Source organism: Akebia trifoliata, chromosome 2 (assembly GCF_017979445.1).
Source record: "Akebia trifoliata isolate Shusen 1 chromosome 2, ASM1797944v1, whole genome shotgun sequence".
In the NCBI taxonomy this organism is placed as follows: Eukaryota; Viridiplantae; Streptophyta; class Magnoliopsida; order Ranunculales; family Lardizabalaceae; genus Akebia; species Akebia trifoliata.
Genome location: NC_141376.1, coordinates 5,928,074 through 5,953,864, shown reverse-complemented (window position 1 = coordinate 5,953,864; position 25,791 = coordinate 5,928,074). Strand labels below are relative to the sequence as shown.

Below are 25,791 nucleotides of genomic sequence, written 5' to 3'. Positions count from 1 at the left end.
TTTTCAATATCCGATAACGTTTTGGATATGAATTCAAATATCGATGAATTCGATTCGATAATATCCTATTCGAAAACGATAATATATAAATATAAATTTAATTTAATTTTAAAATAAATAGATTTGTTTTTCCTTTACGGTTAGAACTTAAGAGTTATGTCGAACCGATTACAGACCTCAGCCCGACAGCCCCTCATCGTCTTCAATGATCCGGCTCAGCACCTCATCGCAGCATCGCAGAATCGCAATCCAGTACTTATCTTTTTAACTTTGGTCTGAGAAGAACTCAACAAACCCTCCTTTTTCTTCTTCTTCGGTCTCTCTCTTGTCGGCGACATTTCCGGCATCTCCACCAACAGTTAGGGTTTTTTCATCTCGTTATCGTTTCTCTGGCAATTTGACCGAAAAATCTCACCGGAAGTTGCAGAGTTCTAGAGCTTAGGGCTTTGGGAGATTTTGATTTTTTTTTTCAATATTCGTGGTGTTTTTGGTGGAAATCTGTTATGAGGTTTTTTGAATCTAAGCGAACTGAGCTGATCTGAGTTGAGGAGATTCAAGTTTTGAGCATCAAAGTTGGTGATTGAGATTCAAGCTGAAAAAATTTTCTTTAAGCTTCGAAAGAACGGAATCTGGCTGAGATCCAGTCATTTCTTCTCCGTAAAATGATTCGGTAGAAGCTTCTCTAAATCCTTTACTGTTGAGCCTAACAGAAAATTTATTGGAAACCTGTACCATGAAAACGCCCCCAAACGGTTTAGTGTCAATGGGACGGTAAAAAATTCGGATAATTTTCGAATCGGATAATATCGGATATCCGATAATTTATTCAGATACAAATTTGAATATTGGTTAATGATATCCGATCGGATTCCAATTCGAATTTGGATATAGCACTATCCGACCGGATATCTATGCGTTGACAGCCCTAATCCTATATTATTGTTTTAGGGTGTATTAAGTGGTTTTCTCTTAATCTTATCCTATGTAACCTCCATCCCAATAAAACCCGTATTAGGGTGAATTAAATAATTCTCTCTTAATCTTATCCTCTCTAACCTCCATCCCTATAAAACCCCTCGAGTTCATCAAATCAAAGTAAAGTAGGAGTATACTGCTACGTCAACTGAACAGTAATAGTCAGAGAAATGTTGAAATTTTCTCTCCGACGAGGTAACCAAAGAATCGATCCATCAAGCCACACTGAAATCAAATATTTATTTGTTTATATATTTTTTCTATTTTCTAATATTTGTTCTTGTTTAGCGAACTTTGGACAATCTATTGTTGATCAGATATTTTTTAATTTTTTAATATTTTCTAATATTTGTTCTTGTTTGGCGATCACTTTGGACAATCTATTGTTGTTGCAGGTAGTAGCTATAAACCTCAGATTTCTGCTTTCAGAATCACACACTTCTCAACAGCCACGGATGCATCACCAAATCACACTAATCCTCCGGTTAGTTCAGAACGTTAATCTCTGGGTTTTCTTTTTTGGTTTCGTTATAGATTGATAAGATAGTTATATATATTTTTAATTTATATTAAATTTGTTATTAAACAAGCCGATGAGACTTCGCAATCTTATTGGAGGGGAGTTTGTGGATTCTCAAGCAACTACAACGATCGATGTTATAAATCCTGTAAGACTATATAATCCATTAAACCCATCTTTTCCCCCCCTTTGTGTTTTCTTTGAATTAATTAATTATAGTAAATAAGCTTTTTTCTCTATTATATATATTTGATTGTTGTTGGTTTGATTTGATAAAGGCGACCCAAGAAATTGTCTCCCACCTCCCATTAACTACCAATGAGGAATTCAAAGCCGCCGTAAGTGCGGCAAAACGGGCTTTTCCCTCGTGGAGAAACACACCTGTAGTTACCCGTCAGCGTGTCATGTTGAAGCTTCAAGAGCTCATCCGTAGAGACATTGTCAGTGGTCCATTCTATAATGAAGTTTGATACATTTTGTTCCCCTTTTTATTGTTGTTGTTATTGATGATGATGATGATGACGACATGCTTGGCAATATAAATTTGTTATCAGGATAAGCTTGCCACGAATATAACTATCGAACAGGGGAAGACATTGAAAGACGCACATGGAGACGTGTTTCGTGGTTTAGGTTAGTTCATTTCTCATCGTGTGATTTACAAGTTTTGAACTTCATATATGTGTTAGTAGTTGTGTCAGTTCAATTGGAGCCATATTATATGCTCATGGTTCTTGATTTTGGTCTTGTAGAGGTGGTGGAACATGCTTGTGGAACAGCAACTCTACAAATGGGAGAATATGTTTCAAACGTGTCAACTGGAATTGATACATACAGCATTAGGGAGCCGCTTGGTGTTTGTGCTGGGATATGCCCCTTCAATTTTCCGGCAATGATTCCCTTATGGGTATACTTTTTCTTTCTATCTTTGCTTTCCTCTTTTTCCATATGGAAGTAATTTTCCAGGAATGATTCCCTTATGAGACATATTAGCTTTTCTTTCTTCATTGTTTTTCTCCTTCATGCACTTTTACATGAACTTGCGTACATAAATTCGTCTATTTGATTTCTACAGATGTTCCCAATGGCAGTCACCTGTGGCAATACATTTGTTCTAAAGCCATCAGAGAAAGATCCAGGTGATTGTTACACTCTTTGCTTTGTACATAATTCCGAACCCTCCGGTCATTATTCCTTCAGTTTGCATTTCACTTGCGTAATCTCTTGTACACTTAATCGTCTCAAGGCAATACTAGTGGGCATGTTGTTGACATTGTTTTATTTTCAATTTTTCATGTTAAAGTCTATCTCTTTTAATCATTGATTGTTTTGGCATTTACTTTTCAGGGGCTTCTATGATACTTGCAGAGCTTGCAATAGAGGCTGGTTTGCCTAAGGGTGTCTTAAATATTGTTCATGGCACCAATGTAAGCTTTAGCTTTTGAATTTTTCTCAGACACACTTTATCTGATGACCTTATTTTTGACGGTATAAACTACATACAAAGAAAAATTAGGAATATTTATTTGGTTTGTCACGTATAAGCCGTGAAGTGTAATGAGATATCTTTCTATTGAAGTGGTGGTCACATACAAAAACACACCTTTACCTTTCTAGGGCTGGGTTTGATTTTTTTTTTTTTTTTCTATTTGTTGCCTTTGAGCACATTTACTTTTTTTTATTTGATGTTCCAGTCAAGGTAATTGTTGCATCTGTGATAGAGATTGCTTTCTTTTTCCGATTTGGGCAGGACACTGTTAATAATATTTGTGATGATGAAGACATTAAGGCTATATCATTTGTCGGTTCAAATATAGTAAGTTCAACCTTTCCTTACCGTTCCTTGTACGGATTTTTGAATAATAGTGTTGTACTTAGAAGTAAACAACTCAATGTCTTCCACATCTTCTTGCAATGCTACTAATCCGGACAAGATGAAAGAATCTTTGCTTTTATCTTCCTTCCTCATTAAATTTGAGTATGGTTTTCTAAGGTTTATTGTTTTACCTCTAGTGTAATGTAGGCATAAAGTATGATATTACTTGACTTTTAATGGTTATTCTTACTTTGTTATTCTTTTGTTTGAGGCTGGCATGCACATATATGCAAGGGCAGCAGCTAAGGGGAAACGTGTTCAGGTAACTATCATTCATTTGCTTTAGTAGTGAACTTGTGATTTTATAATCTTAGAAATAAGCTTGTTATCATATTGAACATATTTGAGGTCGAGATTTATCGGTTAAGTGACCGGCTTTTCTTTCAGTGCAATATGGGAGCCAAAAATCACGCAATTATCATGCCTGATGCAAACATAGATGCTACTTTGAATTCCCTAGTTGCTGCTGGGTTTGGTGCTGCAGGGCAAAGGTGCATGGCACTCAGTACTGCTGTTTTTGTCGGAGACTCAAAATCATGGTATTACGTTTAATTAATTAATTTTGTGCATCTTTTTGGGTGGTTGCGCTGTTTTCGGATTATCTGTTTGAAGTATATATTAGCACTTGTTAAAATTTCTTATCCTTACAGCCTAGTTTGTGTATACATATCCTAATCATCTATTTAACTTAGACTGAACATGTGTATTGGTTGCATAGACCCAACGCCTCGACTCATCTTTATGTTACTATTCAAGGCATATATTGTGGTTGTAACATTAAATTTTGACATATTTCAATGAAATATACCGAAATAATTCCATTTTCACAAGGCTTGCATGAAATTCAACCAATAGTTTCCTGTTGTATATAGTTTGGTGGAGACCACTATTCATTTCACAATTTTTTTTTGGTAAACTGTAATTTCAACTGAAATAATTAAATTTCAGGTATAAAACTGGAAGATTTCAGTGAAAATAATTTGATGAACTGTAAAATTTGACCAAGATTTTTTTTGTTGAAAAAAATCTAAAATTATTGGTAAAGTTTTTAAAATAAAAAAGAATCTAAATTACTTGTAGAACGGACTTGAGATAGTGAAGGCCTAAAAGAATGTGGATTGAGATAGTGGAATATCAAACATCTAGCCAATCCCAAATGTTTGGGATAAGGCTTCGATGATGATGATGGTGTGTACAATATCAGACATCTAAACAAGTAAATAATTGATAAGTGAATACAATACATTTGATAGATTAAAATTTATCTAAACTTTAATCTGTGTATGTCTGCACAAGAATGTGAAATGGGTGCCTGTGAAGCAAAATATTCCAAAATTAGCCGCAGTTATAGAAGCTTCACCTGTGAAATATATTTAATATCTCTGTATGAACTACGAAGTACCTGTCATTGCCATCAAGCTGGAGCCTTTATTTTGCACGATAATACTATTTAGTCATCTTTCCTTTATTTGTAGGTCTAACTAACAAACAAATGATATTTTAATGTTGTTATGAAAATTCTAAATAGAGTGGAATGGCAGATCAGGATTCATGTTGCTCTCCAAGTAGTTGGGATAAAGCTTTGTTGATTCTTACAATTTAAATTTTGATCTTTAATTTGATGATGCATATATTAATTCTGTACGGAGATTTCATTTATGATATACTCTCTAAAGAAAATATCAACCTTTTGAAAAATAAGTTTCTCGGATGGATGTAAATTTTTAGGTCTAAGAAGGATCTCATATAACCTTATTTTTTCAGGGAGGAGGGACTTTTGGAACGTGCCAAAGTACTGAAAGTAAATGCGGGAACTGAGCCTGGTGCAGACCTTGGACCAGTGATTAGTAAACAGGTTCGTATATAGCTAAACTAATTTGACCAGTTTAAATGCCCTATCCTAGTTGAGACAAGTGATCAGATTGAAAGTTAATTTTCTGTAACTTAAATCTTTAGTTTTGTCTCTTCGCGAATTAATGACAAATCTTTTTTTCCATCAAATATAAGAAGAAAACTTTTCTGATCACTTAAGGGTCTAGATGTGCTTGCATAGCATGTGTGTGATTTCCTACTGATTTTAACATTCTTTTTCTCTACCCACAGGCGAAGGATCGAATATGCAGATTGATCCAAAGCGGTGTTGAAAGTGGTGCTAGACTTGTGCTTGATGGGAGAAATATTGTGGTATCAGTTCAAATCCTTATTCTGTATCATGTGTGGTGTTTATGGTAGCAATTTCTGTTGATAGCTAGACCTTGTATATTTATGGAGACTTGCTTTCTTGGACAATGTAGAAGTCACCAAGTTGAGGTAGATAGGGCAGCAAAATATGAGTTGAACTTTCTGAAATGCTATATGATGAAAATTAGGCATAACTCAGCAATGTATTTATTCAGAAGCAATAGGTTGTTATCCGTAACTAGAATGTTTGGGAAAATTTGAATCTATTATCGATCAATGTTTATCTTAGGACACATTTATCTCGTGAGTGGTAACTTTTTATAACAGATGTTGGCTCTACACTTGGGTCTTTGGTCCAATCTTTAGTCTAATATGGCTGTTCACTTTGCTACCCAGATGTCAGTCCATACTTGCTCTACCTTTATCTTTTGGATCTATGATTGGTTTCTAACCATGTAATAAGGACATTCCTTTTTCTTAAAACTTATGTCTCACACATCTTCTGTACACGTGGGGTTCAACTTGTCAAAATCTTTAGGAGAAGCTTTAATTTATTTTTTTCTTGCCACCAAAAAGCACATATACTTTGATTTTATATTTGTCTGGTCTATAGATTTTCAATATGCCCAAATATTTAGTTTAAGTTTATCTCTATTTATCTGTATGCTTTACATACTATGTTTTGCTAAGCTAATATTTATTCAAGAATTCTACAATACCGTAATCCTTCATGGATATGATAGTTTCCAAGGTTACATGCCTGACACTGAACACATTCCTTTCTACATTCATATATTTGCTGCACTATAGCTCATCTCATTTAGGATCAGATATAATGAAGGGGTGCTTACGAATCTTAGCTGCATAAAAAAAAGATGCATCATGTTTTCATGAAATTCATTTCCGAAAGAATTGAGCGTATTGTCTGTGTAGGCCAATTTTCTTTGCAGATTCAGTGTCCTGGTGCTTTAGTCATTGGGGATTCGATTCAAGATGTTTTTTAACTTCTTTTTTCTATAGGAAGATTTGCATTATGGCCTCAGACCAAGGCATTATTTTTCATTTGAGTGATTCACAGTTGGAAGATTTTTTTTTTTTTTGATAACTTTTGGAAGATTTCTTCTTAGTGAAAGCTGGAAAGTTGTTGGTTCAATTCCAATGCTTGGCAATGTGGGTGGTCAGTTAAGTCATCCCCATCCATTTGTTCAGGAGAGCAACTATGCCAGAGTTAAGAGTTCAGGCTAAAATTCACGGTGGAATATCCCTATAATTTCCGTACTGCAGTGGGATTGTAGTTTGTGTCACCTGTTTATCCCGATTTGGTATAGATCATATTTCTATGGTTGGTTTTTATGATTTAAGCTAGATAAACTCTGTCTTACACTCCATGGTATTGCTGTAGTTATGAAGCAACCATTGCTCTCTTTGTTAGGTTACGTTAGGCTGCATAGTTTCTACTCCTATTCCTGTATGCATATCTGTTTCCTTTATTATTCTTTTATTGGTGATCATTGATTTATTGTTGGTACATCACTTACCGAAGAGATGAAATACTAAACAAAACTTTGTGGACATGGAGATAGACTGATCGAGTTTCTAGGATCTAAACAATTTTGCATCTCTTGAATGCAAAATAGGTTCCAGGCTACGAGGATGGCAACTTTATTGGTCCCACCATCTTATCCGATGTAGCTAATGACATGGAGTGTTACAAGGTATATTTTCTCACTTCAATCCCTCTTTCATGTCCTTGGAATGTAGGTACCTAGTTTTATCTATAATTTTCAGTTGAATAGGTGTTGACCCCAGGCCTTGGTCTGTGTTGTTGGGCAGGAGGAGATCTTTGGTCCAGTTCTTCTATGCATGCAGGTATTCTAATGATTGCAGATCTCATTTCTTTTATATTCAAGTCTCCTTGGTTTAAACTGGAGATGTATTGACGTAATTTCTCTTCTGCCTGCTCACGTACAGGCTGACAGCCTAGAAGAGGCAATAGACATTGTTAACAGAAACAAGTACCATCTCATCCTTACTACTATTTCCCTTGGAAATAAAAAACTCTAGAATTTCCTCCCATTTTAACGTTATGTGTAACCCTGTTCATACAGATATGGTAATGGAGCATCTATATTTACCACCTCTGGTGTAGCTGCTAGGAAATTCCAGCATGAGATCGAAGCAGGCCAGGTGAACTAGCTACTATTTTCACCAAATTTGGGAGAAAGCAAGAATAGTTTTAAATGTGGACAATATCTGGAGAATTATTCTTTATTTTATCTTTAGATTTTGATCTCTGATATGTAATTGGTCCTGTTTTGTGGTTTAATATCAATTCAGGTGGGCATTAACGTTCCCATTCCAGTTCCATTACCCTTTTTCTCATTCACTGGATCAAAGGCATCTTTTGCAGGCGATCTCAATTTCTATGGTAAGATGTAATTCCAAAGCCGCCTTCTACTGTTATATATATATATATATTCTGCTTTTCTAGTTTTTTAAATACTAGGATCAGTGTATTCTGCAATTGCATCATACAGAGAGTCCTTGTGATTTGCAGGCAAGGCTGGTGTGCAGTTTTACACCCAAATCAAAACAGTGACTCAGCAATGGAAGGATTTACCGAGCCAAGGAGTATCACTGGCTATGCCTACATCCCAGAAAATATAAAATGGCAGGTTTTGATTGAGAAATGTACATTTAACATAAAGTGACTTGGTTTAATCAGAATTTTTAGATTAGATTTCCTTTCTGTCTTGGTAGATGTAGTTCTCTTTTGTCAATAAATCTATTTATCAATCCTTTTGTTTATTGGAACCTAGGAAACAAAGTGAATAACAATAAGAGAATGCAATTCCAATTCATTTCTTGTTCTCTTTCTATGTAATCAATCATCCCACCTCTTGATGCACCTCTGCATTGAAAACAAAGTTTGATTAGTTATTTTTAGCAATTTGATTTATGCAATTTTGCTTGATGAAGAGATGTATGGTTTTGTTTTAGAAGCCTTGGCAAGTCCAATTGGTTAAATCACTGATCTGGATTCTTGTTAAATAGGTCTAGCAAAGGGTAGTCTAAATGTTTGTGTAGTCGGCGAACTTGTTATAGTGTGCAACATGGTATATTTAGGGGAGACTAGTACTGTGTTTGGAAGAGCCGTGGGCCGGCTAAATTCATCCGAACACGCTCGGTTTTTTGAAACCTCAGTGTTTGGAATGGATTGGAACTCTTTTTAATTGCCGATTGCTTCGTTAAAAACAGCCGACTCTCTCGACTTCCAACTCTTCAACGAGTCTCCGCAACATCACACGGTTCCTCCCCAACTCTTTAATAAGTCGAATATCTCGACTAGAGACAACGAGCCTCTCCCAAGTTACATAGTTCGAAAAAAAAAAAAAAAACAAAATATTACCATCTCTGCAACCAAGAAGCTTACAATCAAGAAGCTTTCTTCCATACTCATCTCTGCAACCAGGTAAGCATCCATCTTTTATTTCTTTTTTTTTTTTTTTTTTCCCTTTCCCCAACCCAAAGTAGTCTCAAATTTCAAAGAAAACTAAACGTTGAGTGAAGACAAAGCTTTGAATTCGAGTGGTTTGATAATAACGAACAAACCATTCAAATCTCAATCATGATCTTCGATGAATAGCTTCATCTCTCTCGTCTTTGCCACGTGTCTCTTATAAATCTCTGGTTCGCATCACCTTCTTCAACCAGAGAAGAGATGCCTTCTCAACTGTCGAGTACCCTCTCCATCTCTCTCTCTCTCTCTCTCTCTCTCTCTCTCTTTTGAGTCTTGAGAGAAGTGGTTGAACTGTTAGAGCTTGAGATTTCTACCCACAGATAAGAGAATTTTTTTATAAAAAAAAAAAAAATATGCTTTGTGATATTTATTAAGGTGCAGGAATATACTTTGTGATATTTATCAAGGTGCATGAGTGTTAGACTGTAGACTTCAATTCTAACAAACCTGAGAAGAAAAGAAAGACATCAGTGGTGGGTCAGCCATCTATTATATTGGGCCGGCCCATTGGGTTCTATATTTGTTATTATTATTCTAGTTTGAGTGTTAGACTGTATCCTCCAATTTCTAATAAATCTGAGAAGAAAAAAAATACAGCAATGGTACCATCTATTCTATTGGACCAACCCATTGAATTCTATATTTATTATTATTATTTCATTAGAGGGTCATTGTGCCTACCATGTTCATACCTTTATTTATTTTTTCATTGGAAGGTCATTATGTTTGCCATGTTTATACCTTTATGTATGTATATGTATAAACATATGTATTTATATAATATAATGTATTTTAAGTTGAAATATTATTGTAAAACATTCCAATATTGGCTAAGACCGATATGAAATAATCATCTTGAAACATTCATAATTTCCGGATCGTTTGAAAATGTTTTTTTTTTTTTTTTTATCTTGAATGATATCTCTTGAGAAGAGATTTTATAACTTGATCACAAACCCAACATTAACTGTGAATTCAAGAACAACAATGGTGGGGAATTATGGAGGCATGATTAAACTAAGCCAAAGGCCTAGATTCAGGCACATATTAATGGTAGTACTGTATGTCCTTAGAGATCTCATGTGTTGGCACGTGTTATTTATAATCAAATAAAACAAAATAAATGGTTGTAATAGGCAAATTATCAAAAGGATAATTATAATTTTCAACGAAGTTGGAAATTAAGTGTCCAACATGATTAAAATTATTTTTTACAGATGAAAATTCTCCTAATCCGGGTCTATATATCAAAAGCTTACATCAAGCTCAAAAAAATTATTTCTTGAATTTTATTTTTTTAATCTAAGACTTTCGATGAAATTTAGAGGGTTGTGGTAGTATTGTACTAGTGATGTGGCTATCCATATGAGTGAAAAGACCCTTAGTGAGGATTAAAATCGTATTACATTAGTGAGACAAAATTTTAATTGAAAATGACGGTGTTTGGATTTGAATTTAATTAATAAAAAGTATAAGGATTGTAAACAAAATTAAAATGGAGGGACTGTTTGGTGACAAAGTCTTGTCTTACAAAATACAAATTCATTTTATATTTGAGTTACAGTAATTTTTTAATTAGAGTGCTTGATGACATGTCTACAAATAAGTAAAACAAGATCTCAGTTAAGTTGATGCATAGACAAATTGTGTGGATTAATTTATTACTTTCTTTTTTTTTTAATTTTTTTAAACTAAAATTTTTCTTTTGTAGTTTTTATCAACATAATGTCTAGTCAACCATCAGTAAAGGCATATTGGGATTCAGCAATACATAAAATTTGGGTGGAATATTATGTTGAAGTAGTTCAAAAGTATGGTAAAGGGGGAGGAGGTCTAACCTCAAAAGGACATGATTATTTTATAACTATATTTGAAGAAAAGTCAAAAAAATCTTACACCAAAGTTCAATACAAGCATCGTTGGGATTATGTGAAGGATAGATGGAAAGCTTGGAAGAATCTTAGGATGAAATCTGGATTAGGATGGGATGTAAATACGGGATCCTTTGAAGCAACTGATGAACAATGGAAGTCATATGTTTTGGTAATTTTTTTTTATTTTCATATGATAATTGAAGTTAAATGAGTTAATTAATTTTTTTTTCTGGTTATGTTTTATATCTTTTATCAGTTAAATAAACATTCCCATCAATTTCGATATAAGGCACTAGAGTATGAAGATGAACTAGACCAAATATTTGGTGGGACTGTTGCAACTGGAAAACATTGTATGACCCCAAACGAGACGTCTTCTTCAATCATGCAAGATAGTCATGTTTCTCTCGATGATTTGGATATAGATATTGATGATGTGAATGAAAGGTCAACACCAAATACTTCAATTGATCCAGTTGAAAAATCTATTGAAGAGATACCTAGAAGACGTCATAAAAGATCGAGCGAGTTTGACTCCTCTTCTACCACAAGTGTGAATGCAAAAAGGAATGCAAAAACAGGCGATGTTGAAGTTCATAGAATGCTTTGTGTGATGGCTGATAGTATAGAGGCGGATTTGAAAAAACAAGAAATGACGCAGAACGCAAAGAAAGACACTTCTATTATCGCATGTATTAACTTGTTGAGTACTTTTCATGACATGAATCGATGTGGACCAGTATGGATGTTTTTAGTTGACAAATTATTCAAAGAGTCTTCTAACAGGGAGATTTTTGTTGGATTGATGGATATTGACCGCATGTCTGCATCAGAGTGGATTAAAATGAAGTTTGAAGAGGCTCATGGAATCTCATGATGGATAATTTTCTAAGGATATGATAGATTTATAATTACAAATTCTATTAAATACTATAATAGAATGATGATGTTATTTATTATTTTTTTATTACCATAATTGTTAGAAGATATTATTTTAGTTTATTAAATTTTTAAATGCATTTTTTACTTAATAGTTTTATGTTTTTATTAGTAGAAATATTTGTGTTTAATTTTTTTACTTTTCATTTCAACTCTATATGATTAGATGATTATGAATTGTTATATGTTTATAATCATGTGATTTGTATATATGCAATAACAGATGGATGATAACACAAAGAAGAAAATTTTCTTCTTTATTTTATTGTGGCATTACTACCGTATAAGGAATCGACGAATGAAGCAACCATGTCGAACTTCATTACTTTCTGGTGATTCATATGTCAGAGAAATACTTGATTCAGACAACCCAGTGCCTTGCTACGATAATTTTCCTATGGATAAATATGTCTTTAATAGATTATGTTATTTTATGAGAGATAGAGGATTACTTCAAGATAGTAGAGCGGTGAGAGTTGAAGAACAAATTGCAATTTTTTTATATACAGTTGGACATAATGTTAGGAATAGAAATAATCAGGATAGATTTCAACATTCTGGTGAAACGATAAGCCGATATTTTCATCACGTGTTGCAAGCATTATATAGTTTTGCTCATGACTTAATAAAAGCACCTGACTTGAACGTCACATCACCAAAAATATTAGCAGATCGACGATATTTTCCATGATTTAAGGTAATTAATTATTTAATTTTTGAATTAATATAATTAATTATATAATAATTGTTTAATATTTACTTTTAAATCTAATAGGATTGTGTGGGTGCAATTGACGGGACTCATATATCTGCAGTTATACCATTAGACAGACAAATACCATTTCGATCAGGAAGAAAGACCGAATGTACACAAAATGTCTTGGCTGTTTGTTCATTTGATATGCAGTTCACTTTTGTTTTAGCTGGATGGGAAGGTTCGGCACACGATTGGCGAGTCTTTCAATCTGCGCTTAGCGATCTGAGTTTGAATTTTCCACATCCTCCTACTGGTAATGAAACGTTATTTTATTTTCTTAATTTTTATATTTTTTATATCCATTAAAGTAATTTAAATTTATTGAAAATAATATCTTAATTGTTTTAGGAAAATATTATCTGGTTGATGCGGGTTACCAAAATATGCGAGGATATCTTGCACCATATCGTAATACACGGTATCACATTCATGATTTTCGTAGAGGAAATTGGCCAAGAACGAAGGAGGAGTGGTTCAATTATTATCACTCTTCGTGTAGAAACGTTATTGAGCGTTGTTTCGGTGTACTGAAGAAACGATTCCCGATTTTGAAACGGATGGCTTCATATTCTTTTGTGACTCAGATACGTATTGTATGTGTGTGCATGGCCTTACATAATTTTATCCGACATCAATCAGTTACTGATAGTTGGTTTACACAATATGAAGATGAAAATGTTGACATTGATAGAGGAGGCGCATTTAATACGACACCAAATGAAGTTGATGATGAATTGGTTGCTGATATGAATATTGTACGAGATGAGATTGCTCAACAAATTTATAATGCTATATATACATGATGTAAAATTTTATTTAATTATTTATTATTTATTTGATAGACATTAAGTATGTTAGTAAATAAAAAATGAAATTGAATTTTTATTTTTATTTTTTATTAAATATTATGTTTATATTTATTATTAACATATTAGTACTTATATCAGATAAATAATCCTTTTTTTTAATATTATTTTTAATTTCATTCAGCAATTTCTAGACAGCAGGTTACCAAACAGTTCAACATCTTAACAGCACAATTAGACAGCATGTTACCAAACAATATGTTCAATTCAGCAAGTTGCTTCAGCAACAGCAACAACAACTTTCTCTCAGCTTCAGCAACTTAATTCAGCATCAGCTACTTTACATACAGCTTTTCCAAATAGAGCATAGAACCTCATATCGCACTTCTTGACATGAAAGTGGATGAGAACCATAGATGCTCTGTCACTTGTTCGGTCCACTTTCACGTCAAGAAGTGCAATATGAGGATCTAGCTTGAGGCCACTCAGATGACTCTTTTTTATTTCAGCAAGAGAATAGCTAATTGAACCAAAAGCTACATATTGGATCACATAACTGGCCTCCATTTTACTCATAGTAGTAGTGTGTTGGAGATGGTTTGGATGCTAATCCAAGTTTACTAATTAGAAAAAGGGAAAGCAGCTATGGAAGGGTGATGTTTGGTGGACTCAACTGCGAAAAATTCAGCCTGATTGGTAAAATATAGTCGTTGGATTCAAGCATCCCCATATAGTTAAATACTAACCATTGGGTTTAAGCATTTTTCATAACACCATATTATTTAGCAAATTTCAAGACTGTGATTGTCACAATCCTCGTGTTCAGTTACTACCATCGAGTTTATTTGAATATTTTTTAGAGTGCTGATAATCTGACTTAGGCACATGGTATTAGGCCTATCAATGGATATTTGAAAATTCAAATTCAAATTCGGATGTTATTTTCATATTCAAATGTGTTTCGGATACAAATTCAGATATTATAAAATCCGATTTGATAATATCCATTCCGATTTAAATATATGTGTTATATATTTATGTTATACAACAAAACTTATATATATTTGTGTTATCTAGCAAAATTTAATTTTAAAATTTTATCTTCTCTACATCTCAAACGCAAGAACCAGTTGGTAGCCAACAAAAATGGTGAGTGTGGGTTTCGATGACGATCTCTATAACCACCGTCTTCTCCGACCGGCAAGCATCAGGTAATACTTCCTTCCCTTCTCTCTCTCAAAGCAAAACCCTCTATTTTTTTCCACTATGTGAACTCCATAACCACCATCTTCTCCGACCGATGAGCATCCATGTTTCCAGATAGATACTTCATCTCCCTCTCTCTCAAAATAAAATCCCATTTTTTTTCCTTTAAAAGTCCATCAACTTCAATCTCATATTAAAATAGGAAAATCGATTGAATTTTTTAACAGATTGAAAATGATGGTAGAGATTTGATCATAAATTTTGTAGGATTTTTTATCGAATCGGATATTTGATATACTTTTTAAATTTGAATTCGAATATTAGTTATTGATATCTAATTGGATTCGAATTCGGATATCACTATTTTTTTTTTATTCAAATTTAAATATAGCATTATCCAATTAAATACTTATTCACTATTTTTTTTGAATTCGACTTTAAATATAACACTATCCAATTGAATACCTATCTGACATACTCAATGGACTCACTGACATGGCAGACTTGGGAATTATTGATCTGCTCTCCTCGACATACAAAACTATGATTCCCAATAATATATAAAAAAAAATGCAGTTTTGTATCGCGAGGAGAGAGGTCTATGATTTGGAACGCGTAGATCTGCTCTCCTCAGAACACGGAACTATGGTTCCTATTAAAAAAAAGTGGGTTTTGTATCGCAATGGAGAGAGGATCTATGATTTTGAGCCTGTCATGTCAGATAAGTTGATTGAGTATGCCACGTGCCCGTGTCAGATTATCACGACCCTATTTTCTATTTTAAGTTTAACATCCATCTATTTCCTTCTTTTATTTGTGTACCACGAGATGGTTTGAATGATTGAATCATGGAGCTAGTGGGCCCAATTAAGTTGTGGGCTTAAAATAGGATTTAACATCAAACATTGCTATTTATAAGAAACAGTAAATTTACATCTTCGATGATGTGGCGGTGTAGTAGTGGATCCGAAATGACCAGATGTACAGAGAAGCGAGCCTAAATTGCTTATCCAGAAAACCAGACGTATTTAGTGGCTCCATTTGCAGACAGAAAGGCAAGAATGCAAATCTCCTCGATTTCATCAATTAGCCTTCGAGTGTCGAATCGTACTCAAAGAAGGGAAGATGTTGATTTTCAGTCTCTCCCTTTACCTTCTCATGTGAAATCCATCACAAGTCCTTCGAACCCATTTGTGAAACACTGCCTAAAGCTTCGCCAAAGCTCCTCTTATCGCCATTCTCATGCTTCCGCCCTCGTCGTGGGAACCACTCCCATCAGGTTTTCCTTTTAAATTTAGCTTTTAAGGTTTACTTCTACAGAGATTTTATTTGGGTTGTCTTGTCCCCCCCACCATTTCGTCTTTGTTTTAGTTCAACTGTTTGATTTCAGTTTTCAACTGAACTACTACTGTTACTTATCATCCTTTGTTTCATTGCGAGATTTTCTATGTTGTAAACACCTTAACCAATTCGAAATGGAAATGGGTTTTTGTTCTTTGGATTGGAATTAGAGATTTTACAATTACTTGAATTTTAAACGCACACACATTTGAAATCAACTTGAAACTAATGTTCCAGTCAAATTAGGTGAAAAAAAAGGCTAATTTAGTGGCTAGAAATTGCCAATCCGGTTGATCCACGAAGGGGTGAGCGAAAAATAGGTTGTTGCCAATGGCCTTGAAAGAATTTCCATTTGGCTTGTTTTGGAGTTTGAGGCTTTAAAACATTATCTTTGTAGCATTGTTACTATATGCTCAGTTTAATTAATATTCTGTAATATTTTCCTTTTACGTTTGTTTAATTGTTCACAAATAAACTACTTGAGGCAAATATTATATGTATAATAGTTACGTGAGCATTGATTTTACATATGTGTGTATAAAAGCCTGTAAACAAGTGTAATGTTGTCTTGAGCAGGCAAGCAACATTTACTCTGGCACACAATTGCATAAACTATTGAACCTAGAATGAAGGATGATTTGTGTTGCAGTATCAACCATGATCTGTAAAGTTAGTAGGTTGATGTAGAGCCCGTTCATATCAAATCACTGCACCAAAAACTAGTTATTTTGCATGAAGACCCCAATGCTCAAGATGATTGAGTGCATTGGCTGAGGAATTATTGTTATTTTAAAGATGTTGATACCATGACTTGAACTTCAGACCTTTTAGTTGAAGTGTTGAAGTATTTTCCAAGAAAACAGGTTAGGTTGGTATAGTGGGGAGGCTAAAGGGCCGTATGGGTGCAGTGTGTGGAAATGGATTCTTAAAGGGACCGAAGATTTCGAGAGGGGGATTAGTTTCAAAGCGGGTGTGGGAGATAGAATTAGATTTTGGGAGGATAGATGGTGTGGCACATCGCCTCTAGCAAACCAATTTCCGTCTTTGTACATCTGTTCTATGAAGAAGAACTGTTCTATTCAGTAGTGTTTGGTTGGCAACGTGTCTGGTCCTACTTGGGATTTGGGGTTCAGAAGAAATTTTAATGATTGGGAGCTAACTGAGGTAACATCTTTCCTTGATCTCATGCATACGGTTCACCTTAACGACAACGAACAGGATAAGTGGGAATGGACAAGGGCTAAGGATTCGAGATTCTCTGCCAGGTCTTTCTATATGTAGTTCACTTCCGATGAAGAGAGATATCCAGTGAGAGCAGTCAGTTGGTCCAGGTTAGTTCCATCCAAAGTAGGTTTTTTTGTCTGGTTGGCTTCCCTTGGAAAGATTCTTACTTTGGATAATTTGATTGTGCGGGGTTGGATCATTCCAAATTGTTGTCCACTGTGCATGAGTGATGGGGAGTCGGTTGATCATTTATTAATCCATTGCTCTTTTTCTCATCATATTTGGTCGAATTTCCTTGGTCTGTTTCATCTTAATTGGGTCCCCCCTCGTAAGTTCTCTTCCCTGTTAGTAGAGTGGACCAGTAACATTTTCCACACCAGAAAAAGGATCCTGTGGGCTATGCTCCCCGCGGCTATTCTTGGACCGAGAGGAACAACAGAGTGTTCAAGAATAAGAGAAGCATCTCTCATGCAGGTTATTTGAAGATCTTGGGTTTGTTATACCTTTGGTCAAAGCAGAATATAGAGTTCGCGGGGACTACATTTGATGATTTTATTTTTAGATGGCACTCCTTATGTAATTATTGGCGTGGTTCCTTCTTTTTTGTTGTTTTCTTGAGGCTCTCTCGGCCTCTTTGTTTCTTGTTTTTCTTCTCTGATCAATATATTATACTTTTCAAAAAAAAAAAAAAAGTTGTAAGCATCTTGAATCTATAATTAATTTTGAGAACTAGTTTTTTCGTGCGATAATCTGATATGTTCAAAGAGGGTGCTTATTGCTTTTAGATAATGTTTAATTTTCTATTCCTCAAGTCAATTATTCTTTTAATAAGCCTTTTGAGATTTGTAGAAATGCTAGCTCCTTGAGTGAATGGTAAGTAGATTGATCGTAAAATCTGCATGGAATGAAATCTTTGACATAGAAAAACTGCACAGGGAAATAACCAGGTCTCAAAAGTTTCTAGAAGAGAAACCTACTATAATTGCTTGTTTATTTTTACTTGATGGTGCTGCGATTCCTGAAGGACTTCTTGATTCCTCCACTCGTATTGTGCGTGTCAATGCTATGGTGATGAAAAAGCTTTCTGGAGTGCAATCAATTGATTCCATTGAAGCAATCGCTTTGATGAAAATCCCTACTAGCTTTTGCAATATGGATGGAAACCAAAGAGAAGAAAATTCACAGAATTGGTTCCCTTCTTCACATCGAATTCTAGTCCTTGATGGGATACAGGTATTTTTTCACACTCTTGCATTTTATTTTTCTGTGGAAGATGCCTTCATAAGAAATTCTAATCCTTAATTTTCCTAGATCCTCTAGATATCGATTCCATTTTCCCATTGGCTCCCACCCTTAGTGTTCCATATCAAGAAACTCAAATAAATATCTCATGGACCATTTCATTAGTTTAGAATATTACAGTAAAGCCTGAAATATTGTTCTTAGAAAATATCTATTCACTTGAGTTCGCACTGGACACCCCTGATCTACTCTATTAGAATGGTAATGAAAGGTTTCAACAGTGCTTAAAATACGAGTATAGAAATAACCATCTCTATGGAAGTCATTTATCCGAGGATTGCTTGGTCATATGCCCTTCTTTGTCCTTTTGATTGGTTTCGGGAAACCTTTAAGCATAGGTTCATCATTAATTAACTCATGAAAGTTGTTTTCTGCAGGACCCTGGTAACCTTGGTACATTACTGAGATCTGCTATGGCCTTCAGATGGGTATAATACTACTTCTTATTATGATTTTTCCCTTAAAACATGTTTTTTTGCCCCGATCTTGTACACATGCTCGTAAATTCTTATGATCCAATGGATGCCTCCCACCTAGGAGATCAAGCTTAGGGAAATAATTACCAGGTCTAAAAAAAAAACTGTTTATTGTGTGTAACTGTATATTACACTGACTATAGTGTTTCTCTTACTATATTGCCTTCAGTGGTTACTGATTAATATGCTGTTGACCAACAGGACGGTGTATTTCTGCTTCCTGGCTGCTGCGATCCTTTCAATGAGAAAGCAGTCCGAGCAGCTCGAGGAGCTTCCTTTCAGCTCTCCATTGTTTCTGGTAATTGGGTTCATTTAGAAACTCTTAGAAACGAATTTCAAATGAAGATGCTGGCAGGCCATCCAGAGAATAACAGCTCATCTTCACTCTCTCGAAAGCTTGCAGACTCATTAGTGGATAAACATGTGTGCTTGGTATTGGGTAGTGAAGGGCATGGCCTCTCTGAGCAATCTAAACGGGCCTGTGAGCTCATAAGCATTCCAATGGCAGCAGAATTCGAGTCTCTCAATGTTTCAGTTGCTGGTGGGATTTTCTTGTTTATGCTACAACCAAGAAAGTAGAGATTTTTCCAAACTTTCCTTCATCTTTTCCATGGAGCATTAGACTTCATTAGTTCTTTCTCCATCATCATCATCGTGATCTTCATTGTCATAACCTTTTAAGGTTGGCAACATGAATTCTTTTTTGATCTTCAATCCTGGAATTTAGAGCAATGTCTTTCTGTCGAGGTATGTGCCGTTTGATCTTTCCTTGCTACCTAAATTTACATTTATTTTTGGCCTCTTTGTTTGCCTTTTCGGATCTTTAATTTATTTCGAAGCACTCTTTTTGTTGAACGTGTCCAAATCATCTCGACCCAAAACTTCTCTTTATTTGAAATTGACTTCTTTCTTATGAATTGACAGAATTGAACTTGATGTTTCTAGACTCAAAAGTGGCTTGAAATAGGTTAAATTGGGCTTTGCCTTTGTGAATCAGTATTGGAGGTACAGCTAAGTCAGATCTTGGTAAAGAAACTAATCTGTACTCGCTGCAACTGAGTTGACTCCGTTGAGTTCTAAAGGAACTGTTTGGAGGGACTACTTGATAAACAGCTGCGTCAGTTGCTTCGTTGTGATAATGTGATTTTGGGTTTGGACCGTTTTCATTCTTTTCCTTGTTGTTTGGAAGGATTTCAGTATTTTGAAAGATCTTTGCACGGTACTTCGTATTTACCCCTTAAAATATTCAGCGCCTGTATAATGAATCTTCTTCATTAAAACCCGTTGAGGGGTGCATGGAGTTTTGATTCTTTAATGATATTATGATGAGTATGGTCTTATCCAATCCCAATTTGGCTTGGCTGAATCAGAATGGGATCAGCGGGAACCTAGTGATTGTTTCAATGTGAATTGGATCCCCTTTTAACTCTTGACCAAAAATTGGTTCCAATGGGCTGATTTTTGAACACTTGGTCGAAATGATTGGCTTGGATGGGTTTTGAAGTTTTATTTATTCTGTAATTATTTAAAATTTTCTGGCTAATATAAAATTAGAATTTATTTTTTAATTATATCATCTACTGATTCAGTTTATAAGAAAAGAATAATTATTTTTGAAATTTATATTAACTGAGGAATGAACAGTTTGAACAGATTTGGAGGGATTGAGTCAAGACTAGTTCAATTAGATTTTTTACATGCCAATTTGATCCCAAAATCTGGTTCTTGAAATCATGGTAAGCCAGCATTTGGGAGAAGGTCATGGACCTATCTTCAATGATCTACAACTTTTTTTTTTGCAAATGCCAGCTTGCTTAGTTGGAAAAGTCGGTGGATGATGATATCATAGACCTGGGATCATTTTCTGCCTACATGGAGTTACTGAACTCATTAGAAATGGGCTTATTGGGGAAACAAAAAAAAAAAAAAAGGGAGTCTACCACTTTTTTCTTATTGATCAGAAGCGTTCTTTTTAATGAGAGTAGTTACTTGTTGATGGCGAGTGCCCAGTCTATGGTATCCTTATCCATGTATGTTTATAAAATAAACTAGCTGGCACCTTCACTTGTGAATATATCAAAAAAAAAAAAAAAAAATTCTCTTGCAAGTGAGGACACACTTCTGGTTATGGTAGCAGGTCTATTTGAAGTAGAAGTTGATTGACACTAACACATTTATCTAGATTATATCGTATATTAAAAGATCTAGTAGTTATCATCAAGGGGTGGTGGCGCAGTTGGCTAGCGCGTAGGTCTCATAGCTTTCAAGTGTGATCCTGAGGTCGAGAGTTCGAGCCTCTCTCACCCCAATCATTTTTATTTTATTTTTATAATTTTGTGAAATCGTATTATAGCTTTACATTTTGACCATGTAACTCAATAAGCAAAAAAGTAAATAAAGATGTCTGTATCGTGAAGTTCAACAAAGTACAATACTTCTAAGCTTTCAGTGTTTGAGAAAATAATTCAACACTGGGTATAATATGGGACAACTTATCTCACAAAGCTTCCCACCAATAATTGTTTAAGTGGTTCCTTCGTATCTCCTTTACTATATCGTCATGGGCCAACAACTCTGCGGAGATCTAGTTGGACAAATTCAGCACTTATAATTTATGTAAACATAATTAACATTTTCAATTTCACAGAAGGTAAGCTAGGTGTAAGAGCTTTAATGTCTAGAGTATTTCTTTCCTTCAGCATCTTCTTTGACGATATTATGTAGTCGTTTGGGAAAATCCACAGGCCATAATACTGAGTCTCTCCCATTAAGATTCATTTTCGCAAGATAGTCAGCAGCTCTGTTAGCTTCTCGCCATGAGTGGGATACTTGATACTTCTCGAACTTCTTTAGAAGCTTCCAAACATTCTTCAAGCAACTACCAGCTTTTTGAGGATAAGGCCAATCTTTGTTAATGGCTTTCACAACGCTCATGGCATCCGACTCAACCCAAATAGCTTTGACTCCATGACTTAATGCAAGAATAAGGCCCCTCCAAATAGCCCATAGTTCGATTAAGAAAATACCTTCTCGAGGAGCCTTGGAAACAAAGGCACATATTGGACTACCCATGCAATCACGTAGTAAACCACCAAAAGAAGCATAGCCTGCATAGATGGATCCGTCAGTATTTAGTTTTGTCCATCCAATATCTGGCTTATCCCATGTACACCACTGAATTCTTCTAGCAACCGGATTTAAACAGTGATTCAAACTTCTGAAGACTACCCCAGCGAAATAGTTGAAGTCTTCCCCCAAATCCACTGTATTGGGTGTTTGCAGCATTAGACCATATCCATCCTTGCTTTTGGAAGCCATTTTGTTTGTGTCCTCCTTGCTCTTTTGCTTTTTCCCATCAATGCATCCCTTGAAATTTCCCTCGATGGGTACGGTACTCACATGACAGGTAGCATAAGAACAAGTCTTTTGTGCTTCCTTAGGAGGTCCCAAATCTGTGCTAGCAAGATTAGGCACTTCGGACTTATCCTGCAGTGGCAAATTAGAAACAATTCACCATCAATCACTCAAAGGAAAATATAAATATTATTTTCCCAGGGTATTTTGGTAATTTCACTAACTATTAGGTAAAACCCTGGTTATGTCCTCCTAGGATATATACATTTTCTTTTCTTGGTGGAAGGGTGTAATCTATAACTGCGAGTTTTTTCTCTCATAGTGGAATTGGTGGGAATCGTTGAGATACCTCAATCTTGAGGTGGAACCACATAAAATCTGTGTTTCAATGTGTAATTGCATCTTTTTTTTTTCTTCTTGTTCTGCATTACTTCTTAAGTGATTTCAATGCAACCCCCATTTATTAATAATTGGATATCTTTTATAATTCTCAAAGTTGTCATGTCAAAAACGTTGGTTTTGAATACTTGGTTCGACTAAAATGTTTGCTACACATCAACTATAGTCGATGTACTGTTTAGAATTTTTTGCTAGAGCTTGTAAAGGATGTTGATTTTCTTTGGTCCTCACACTCAACTGTTCTTGGCATAGAAGGTCATAGCTTTAATGTAGTGATGCCGATATCTTTCATTTCCTAAAGAAAATCAGACCTTGCTGATGAGTTTCTCTAGCGCTTCAGTTCCATTGTTGTGTATGTATCTCTCTGCCACCACAAGAAACTCGTCCGGCCTCAGGTTTAAGTCCTTTCTTTGCAGGATGAACCAGATACAAAATCTTTGTAGGTTCACAGCATAAGCATAGCAAGGTCGAACAAAGTTCTCATAGACATAATCAGCGCCACTGAAGAATGGAAGCACCAACCATAAAGTGGTCATCACCTTTGCGTAATGCCAAAACAGAAGCCTGAAATGTAATAGAAAAGAAACTCAAAACACAAAAGATTCATTTCACCAGTCAACATAAACATCTGTAAGTGATAGGAAATCCATACACTTGTCTCAGCGAGTATCATTCCCACACAATAAAATTGATAAAATCTAGAATTACCATTTGAGGACTTTTGCAAGAAACAGCTCGAGGAGACTGATCAGACCAAACAGAACCCAATATGTGAGCCACTGTTGAATGCCACAGTTGGAATTACTCTCTATTGCCTTAATTGAAGCATATCTGTTAAAACCGCAAGAGAGAAAAACCATGGATTTTTATTTATCCTCACAACTAAACAAGTTGAAACACACAATAATGAGGAAAACCAGGTTCACAATATAGAGAGAAAGAACAATAGGAAATTGTATTTGGGTTGACAACCACCTCTACAAATATGTGAAAGAGCCCAAGGTGCTGTTATCAGTTAGGCAACCACATTATCCTTAATAGTTTAGATATTAAAATGAGTTGTGATCTTCTCTCAACAAACTAAGTGATAATAATTTTCTCATGATATCAAAAGTGCAGCTTAAACATTAAGCTTGTCTTCCTTGTTGCAGTAAACTAGCATGACTTCCTTCTATGACAAGAATTCTCCATCCTTTTCTTTCCTCCCTATTTCTCTTCCATCACATTTTCATCCTTAACATGGGTGCTTCCCAGCTTTAGTTATCTAATGATCTAAAACTGGTCTTCTAAAGTGTATTTGGGTAGAGAGAGAATCTTATGGAGGTTAGCTCTGGTTGTAGTTTGTTGGGGCATCCAGAAGGAGAGAAATTGCCCTGTTTTTGAAGGGGAATTACCGTTCTATGCAAGAGGCCATCATTAGTTTTTTGGGTCTCCACTCTATAGAATTACTAGAGTTTCATGTTTAAGGAGGTAAAAGTGCTTTTTTCTTTTTGAAGATTTTTGTTTAGATGGGAAACTCTTCTGTAAATATTTTGGGTAAGCTCTGTTAGTCATATGTTGTACTGAGGATGCCACTTTGGCCTCCATTTTCTTCCTTACTCCAGCATCCGATTGACCCTTGACTCAACCAGTTGCACGTAGGACTTTCTGAGGGGGCAGTGCTAGTGACTGTGGGATTAGTCTCACCCAAAGGGTGAGGATACCCACGATAAGCATAAAAAAATATATATATATTGAAATAAACGTTTGGCATTTTATTTGTGGCATTATCAACTGTGATCCTTCTTTCAAGATTTTAAAGTTTTTATCTTTGAATTTCTTTTGGTTTTTGCCAGTTTGAACTTTCAGAACTAGAATTTATAAGAATTGTGCTCCAGACAATTCGACTCGACTTTCCTTTTTTTTTTTTTAATATTTTTTATCACATTGACATTAGGGACTTGAAGCCTTATATAATACATTCAAATATTTTAAAGTTTTAATTCCTTGTAACTTCATTATTATATACAAAAATAAATTGTAAAGATATTACAACATGGTGAGAAGAACACCCAATTATTTCATCTTCTCTTTACAATATTAGTCACAAATTTTTTCTCACAAAACATCACCAAATAGAAACGGAAATAGAACTTGAACAGAATTTCAACATCTTATAATCAAAATAAGAAGGAAATTTACTCACAAAGGATAAATCAGAGTAATTAGAGGCCTGCAAATCAAACACAAGGAATCAACAACTAAAGAACAAAAAAAATGATAATGCATAAAGCTCAAAAGAACTAAAAAAAAACTCAGTTACTGGAAATTATCAAAATGGGTTCCTAAATACAAATTTTGTTTTAATGAACAACACCATCAAGGGTCTTCACTATAATGCTTGAAAAAAAAAAGAATTTACCTTAAAAAAATGAAAATTTTGAAACAATGGATAGTGAAAAGCCCCCCACACCCACACACCCAAAAAAAAAAAAAATCACTAAAATTGATTATTATTATTATTATTATTTTTTTTTTTTTTTTTTTTGACAATCTTGACATACCCTGAAAGAACAGAAAAGGTTCGGAGCACCAACTTCACTGAAATTCCTAAACCCATGTCTGTTTTTGAGAGAATTCTGTATGTCTCTTTAGTGTAAAGTAAAATGAGGACTAATACAAGAATGCCCTTAATTCTTCATAAAATTAAGAAACTGCCCCTCATTCCAAAAGTTAACGGCCGTCAAAGAGGAGTTAGTTTTCATTATCTACTACACTGACCGAAGTGACAACGATTGGTTTTAAGTTTTAAATACAAAATGATCAACAAGTGGCGGGCCCCAACGCAGACCATTATTTATCGAACTTCTAGCTTAAGAAGCTCCTGAACCTTTCGAGGCACCAATTTGGTGTACTCACAAACACAAAAAATTTGATGTTTATTTTCACAACATATTTTTTTGGCATAATAAATAGATGTTTTAATTGGATCTATCATCTATACATAAGCCTTCGATCTGATTGGTGATTTCACATTATTGTACAAATCCATTCTTTTTTGG

At 34.9% G+C, this 25,791-nt stretch overlaps 4 protein-coding genes and 1 non-coding gene across 7 annotated transcripts; 4 read left to right on the top strand and 1 right to left on the bottom strand.

Annotated features, from left to right (window-relative positions):
- Nucleotides 1–1,012: 1,012 nt before the first annotated feature.
- Nucleotides 1,013–8,460, top strand: ALDH6B2 (aldehyde dehydrogenase 6B2). Its single transcript, XM_086425551.1, has 19 exons — nucleotides 1,013–1,170; nucleotides 1,371–1,459; nucleotides 1,566–1,643; nucleotides 1,774–1,935; nucleotides 2,050–2,128; nucleotides 2,248–2,402; nucleotides 2,571–2,634; nucleotides 2,843–2,922; nucleotides 3,246–3,311; nucleotides 3,583–3,633; nucleotides 3,759–3,910; nucleotides 5,136–5,226; nucleotides 5,475–5,555; nucleotides 7,190–7,267; nucleotides 7,386–7,421; nucleotides 7,524–7,567; nucleotides 7,661–7,739; nucleotides 7,890–7,980; nucleotides 8,110–8,460. Exons 1-19 carry the CDS (start codon nucleotides 1,146–1,148, stop codon nucleotides 8,217–8,219), a joined length of 1,611 nt encoding a protein of 536 aa, XP_086281677.1. The 5' UTR covers nucleotides 1,013–1,145; the 3' UTR covers nucleotides 8,220–8,460.
- Nucleotides 8,461–10,797: 2,337 nt separating this feature from the next.
- LOC147409110 (uncharacterized) lies at nucleotides 10,798–13,818 on the top strand. The gene is made up of 5 exons (XM_086417478.1): nucleotides 10,798–11,115; nucleotides 11,203–11,685; nucleotides 12,661–12,895; nucleotides 12,991–13,397; nucleotides 13,720–13,818. The coding sequence occupies exons 1-5, from the start codon at nucleotides 10,798–10,800 to the stop codon at nucleotides 13,816–13,818; spliced, it is 1,542 nt and encodes a 513-aa protein (XP_086273604.1).
- Nucleotides 13,819–15,488: 1,670 nt separating this feature from the next.
- On the top strand, nucleotides 15,489–20,387 carry LOC147409109 (tRNA/rRNA methyltransferase (SpoU) family protein). Of its 3 annotated transcripts, none has more exons than XR_015172599.1 (5): nucleotides 15,489–15,933; nucleotides 18,155–18,452; nucleotides 18,899–18,949; nucleotides 19,199–19,744; nucleotides 20,003–20,387. XR_015172599.1 is itself a non-coding variant. In XM_086425536.1 (4 exons), the coding sequence occupies exons 1-4, from the start codon at nucleotides 15,716–15,718 to the stop codon at nucleotides 19,574–19,576; spliced, it is 945 nt and encodes a 314-aa protein (XP_086281662.1). In that variant the 5' UTR covers nucleotides 15,489–15,715; the 3' UTR covers nucleotides 19,577–20,387. The 3 variants fall into 3 exon arrangements, 1 of the variants encoding a protein (XP_086281662.1); XR_015172594.1 differs by having other exon boundaries at nucleotides 19,922–20,387; XM_086425536.1 differs by having other exon boundaries at nucleotides 19,199–20,387.
- An 831-nt stretch (nucleotides 20,388–21,218) lies between these two features.
- Nucleotides 21,219–21,305, top strand: TRNAM-CAU (transfer RNA methionine (anticodon CAU)). The gene is given in 2 exon segments: nucleotides 21,219–21,256; nucleotides 21,270–21,305. It is a non-coding gene; the product is annotated as a tRNA-Met (tRNA).
- Nucleotides 21,306–21,419: 114 nt separating this feature from the next.
- LOC147409107 (uncharacterized) lies at nucleotides 21,420–25,425 on the bottom strand. Its single transcript, XM_086425522.1, has 5 exons — nucleotides 25,294–25,425; nucleotides 24,936–24,962; nucleotides 23,459–23,581; nucleotides 23,062–23,314; nucleotides 21,420–22,483 (listed from the first exon to the last, which is right to left on the bottom strand). The coding sequence occupies exons 1-5, from the start codon at nucleotides 25,347–25,349 to the stop codon at nucleotides 21,668–21,670; spliced, it is 1,275 nt and encodes a 424-aa protein (XP_086281648.1). The 5' UTR covers nucleotides 25,350–25,425; the 3' UTR covers nucleotides 21,420–21,667.
- Nucleotides 25,426–25,791: the final 366 nt, after the last annotated feature.

Coding starts and splice junctions, on each gene's coding strand:
- LOC147409110 (XM_086417478.1), top strand. CDS start 10,798: ATGTCTAGTCAACCATCAGTAAAGGCATATTGGGATTCAGCAATACAT. Junction 11,686..12,660: donor ACATGAATCGATGTGGACCA/GTATGGATGTTT, acceptor TAAATCTAATAG/GATTGTGTGGGTGCAATTGA. Junction 13,398..13,719: donor TGGTTGCTGATATGAATATT/GTACGAGATGAG, acceptor TGTTCAATTCAG/CAAGTTGCTTCAGCAACAGC.
- ALDH6B2 (XM_086425551.1), top strand. CDS start 1,146: ATGTTGAAATTTTCTCTCCGACGAG. Junction 2,403..2,570: donor CGGCAATGATTCCCTTATGG/GTATACTTTTTC, acceptor TGATTTCTACAG/ATGTTCCCAATGGCAGTCAC. Junction 5,227..5,474: donor GACCAGTGATTAGTAAACAG/GTTCGTATATAG, acceptor CTCTACCCACAG/GCGAAGGATCGAATATGCAG.
- LOC147409109 (XM_086425536.1), top strand. CDS start 15,716: ATGCAAATCTCCTCGATTTCATCAATTAGCCTTCGAGTGTCGAATCGT. Junction 18,453..18,898: donor TAGTCCTTGATGGGATACAG/GTATTTTTTCAC, acceptor TGTTTTCTGCAG/GACCCTGGTAACCTTGGTAC. Junction 18,950..19,198: donor CTGCTATGGCCTTCAGATGG/GTATAATACTAC, acceptor GTTGACCAACAG/GACGGTGTATTTCTGCTTCC.
- LOC147409107 (XM_086425522.1), bottom strand. CDS start 25,349: ATGGGTTTAGGAATTTCAGTGAAGTTGGTGCTCCGAACCTTTTCTGTT. Junction 24,963..25,293: donor ACCTTTTCTGTTCTTTCAGG/GTATGTCAAGAT, acceptor TTTGATTTGCAG/GCCTCTAATTACTCTGATTT. Junction 23,315..23,458: donor CTTGCAAAAGTCCTCAAATG/GTAATTCTAGAT, acceptor ATTACATTTCAG/GCTTCTGTTTTGGCATTACG.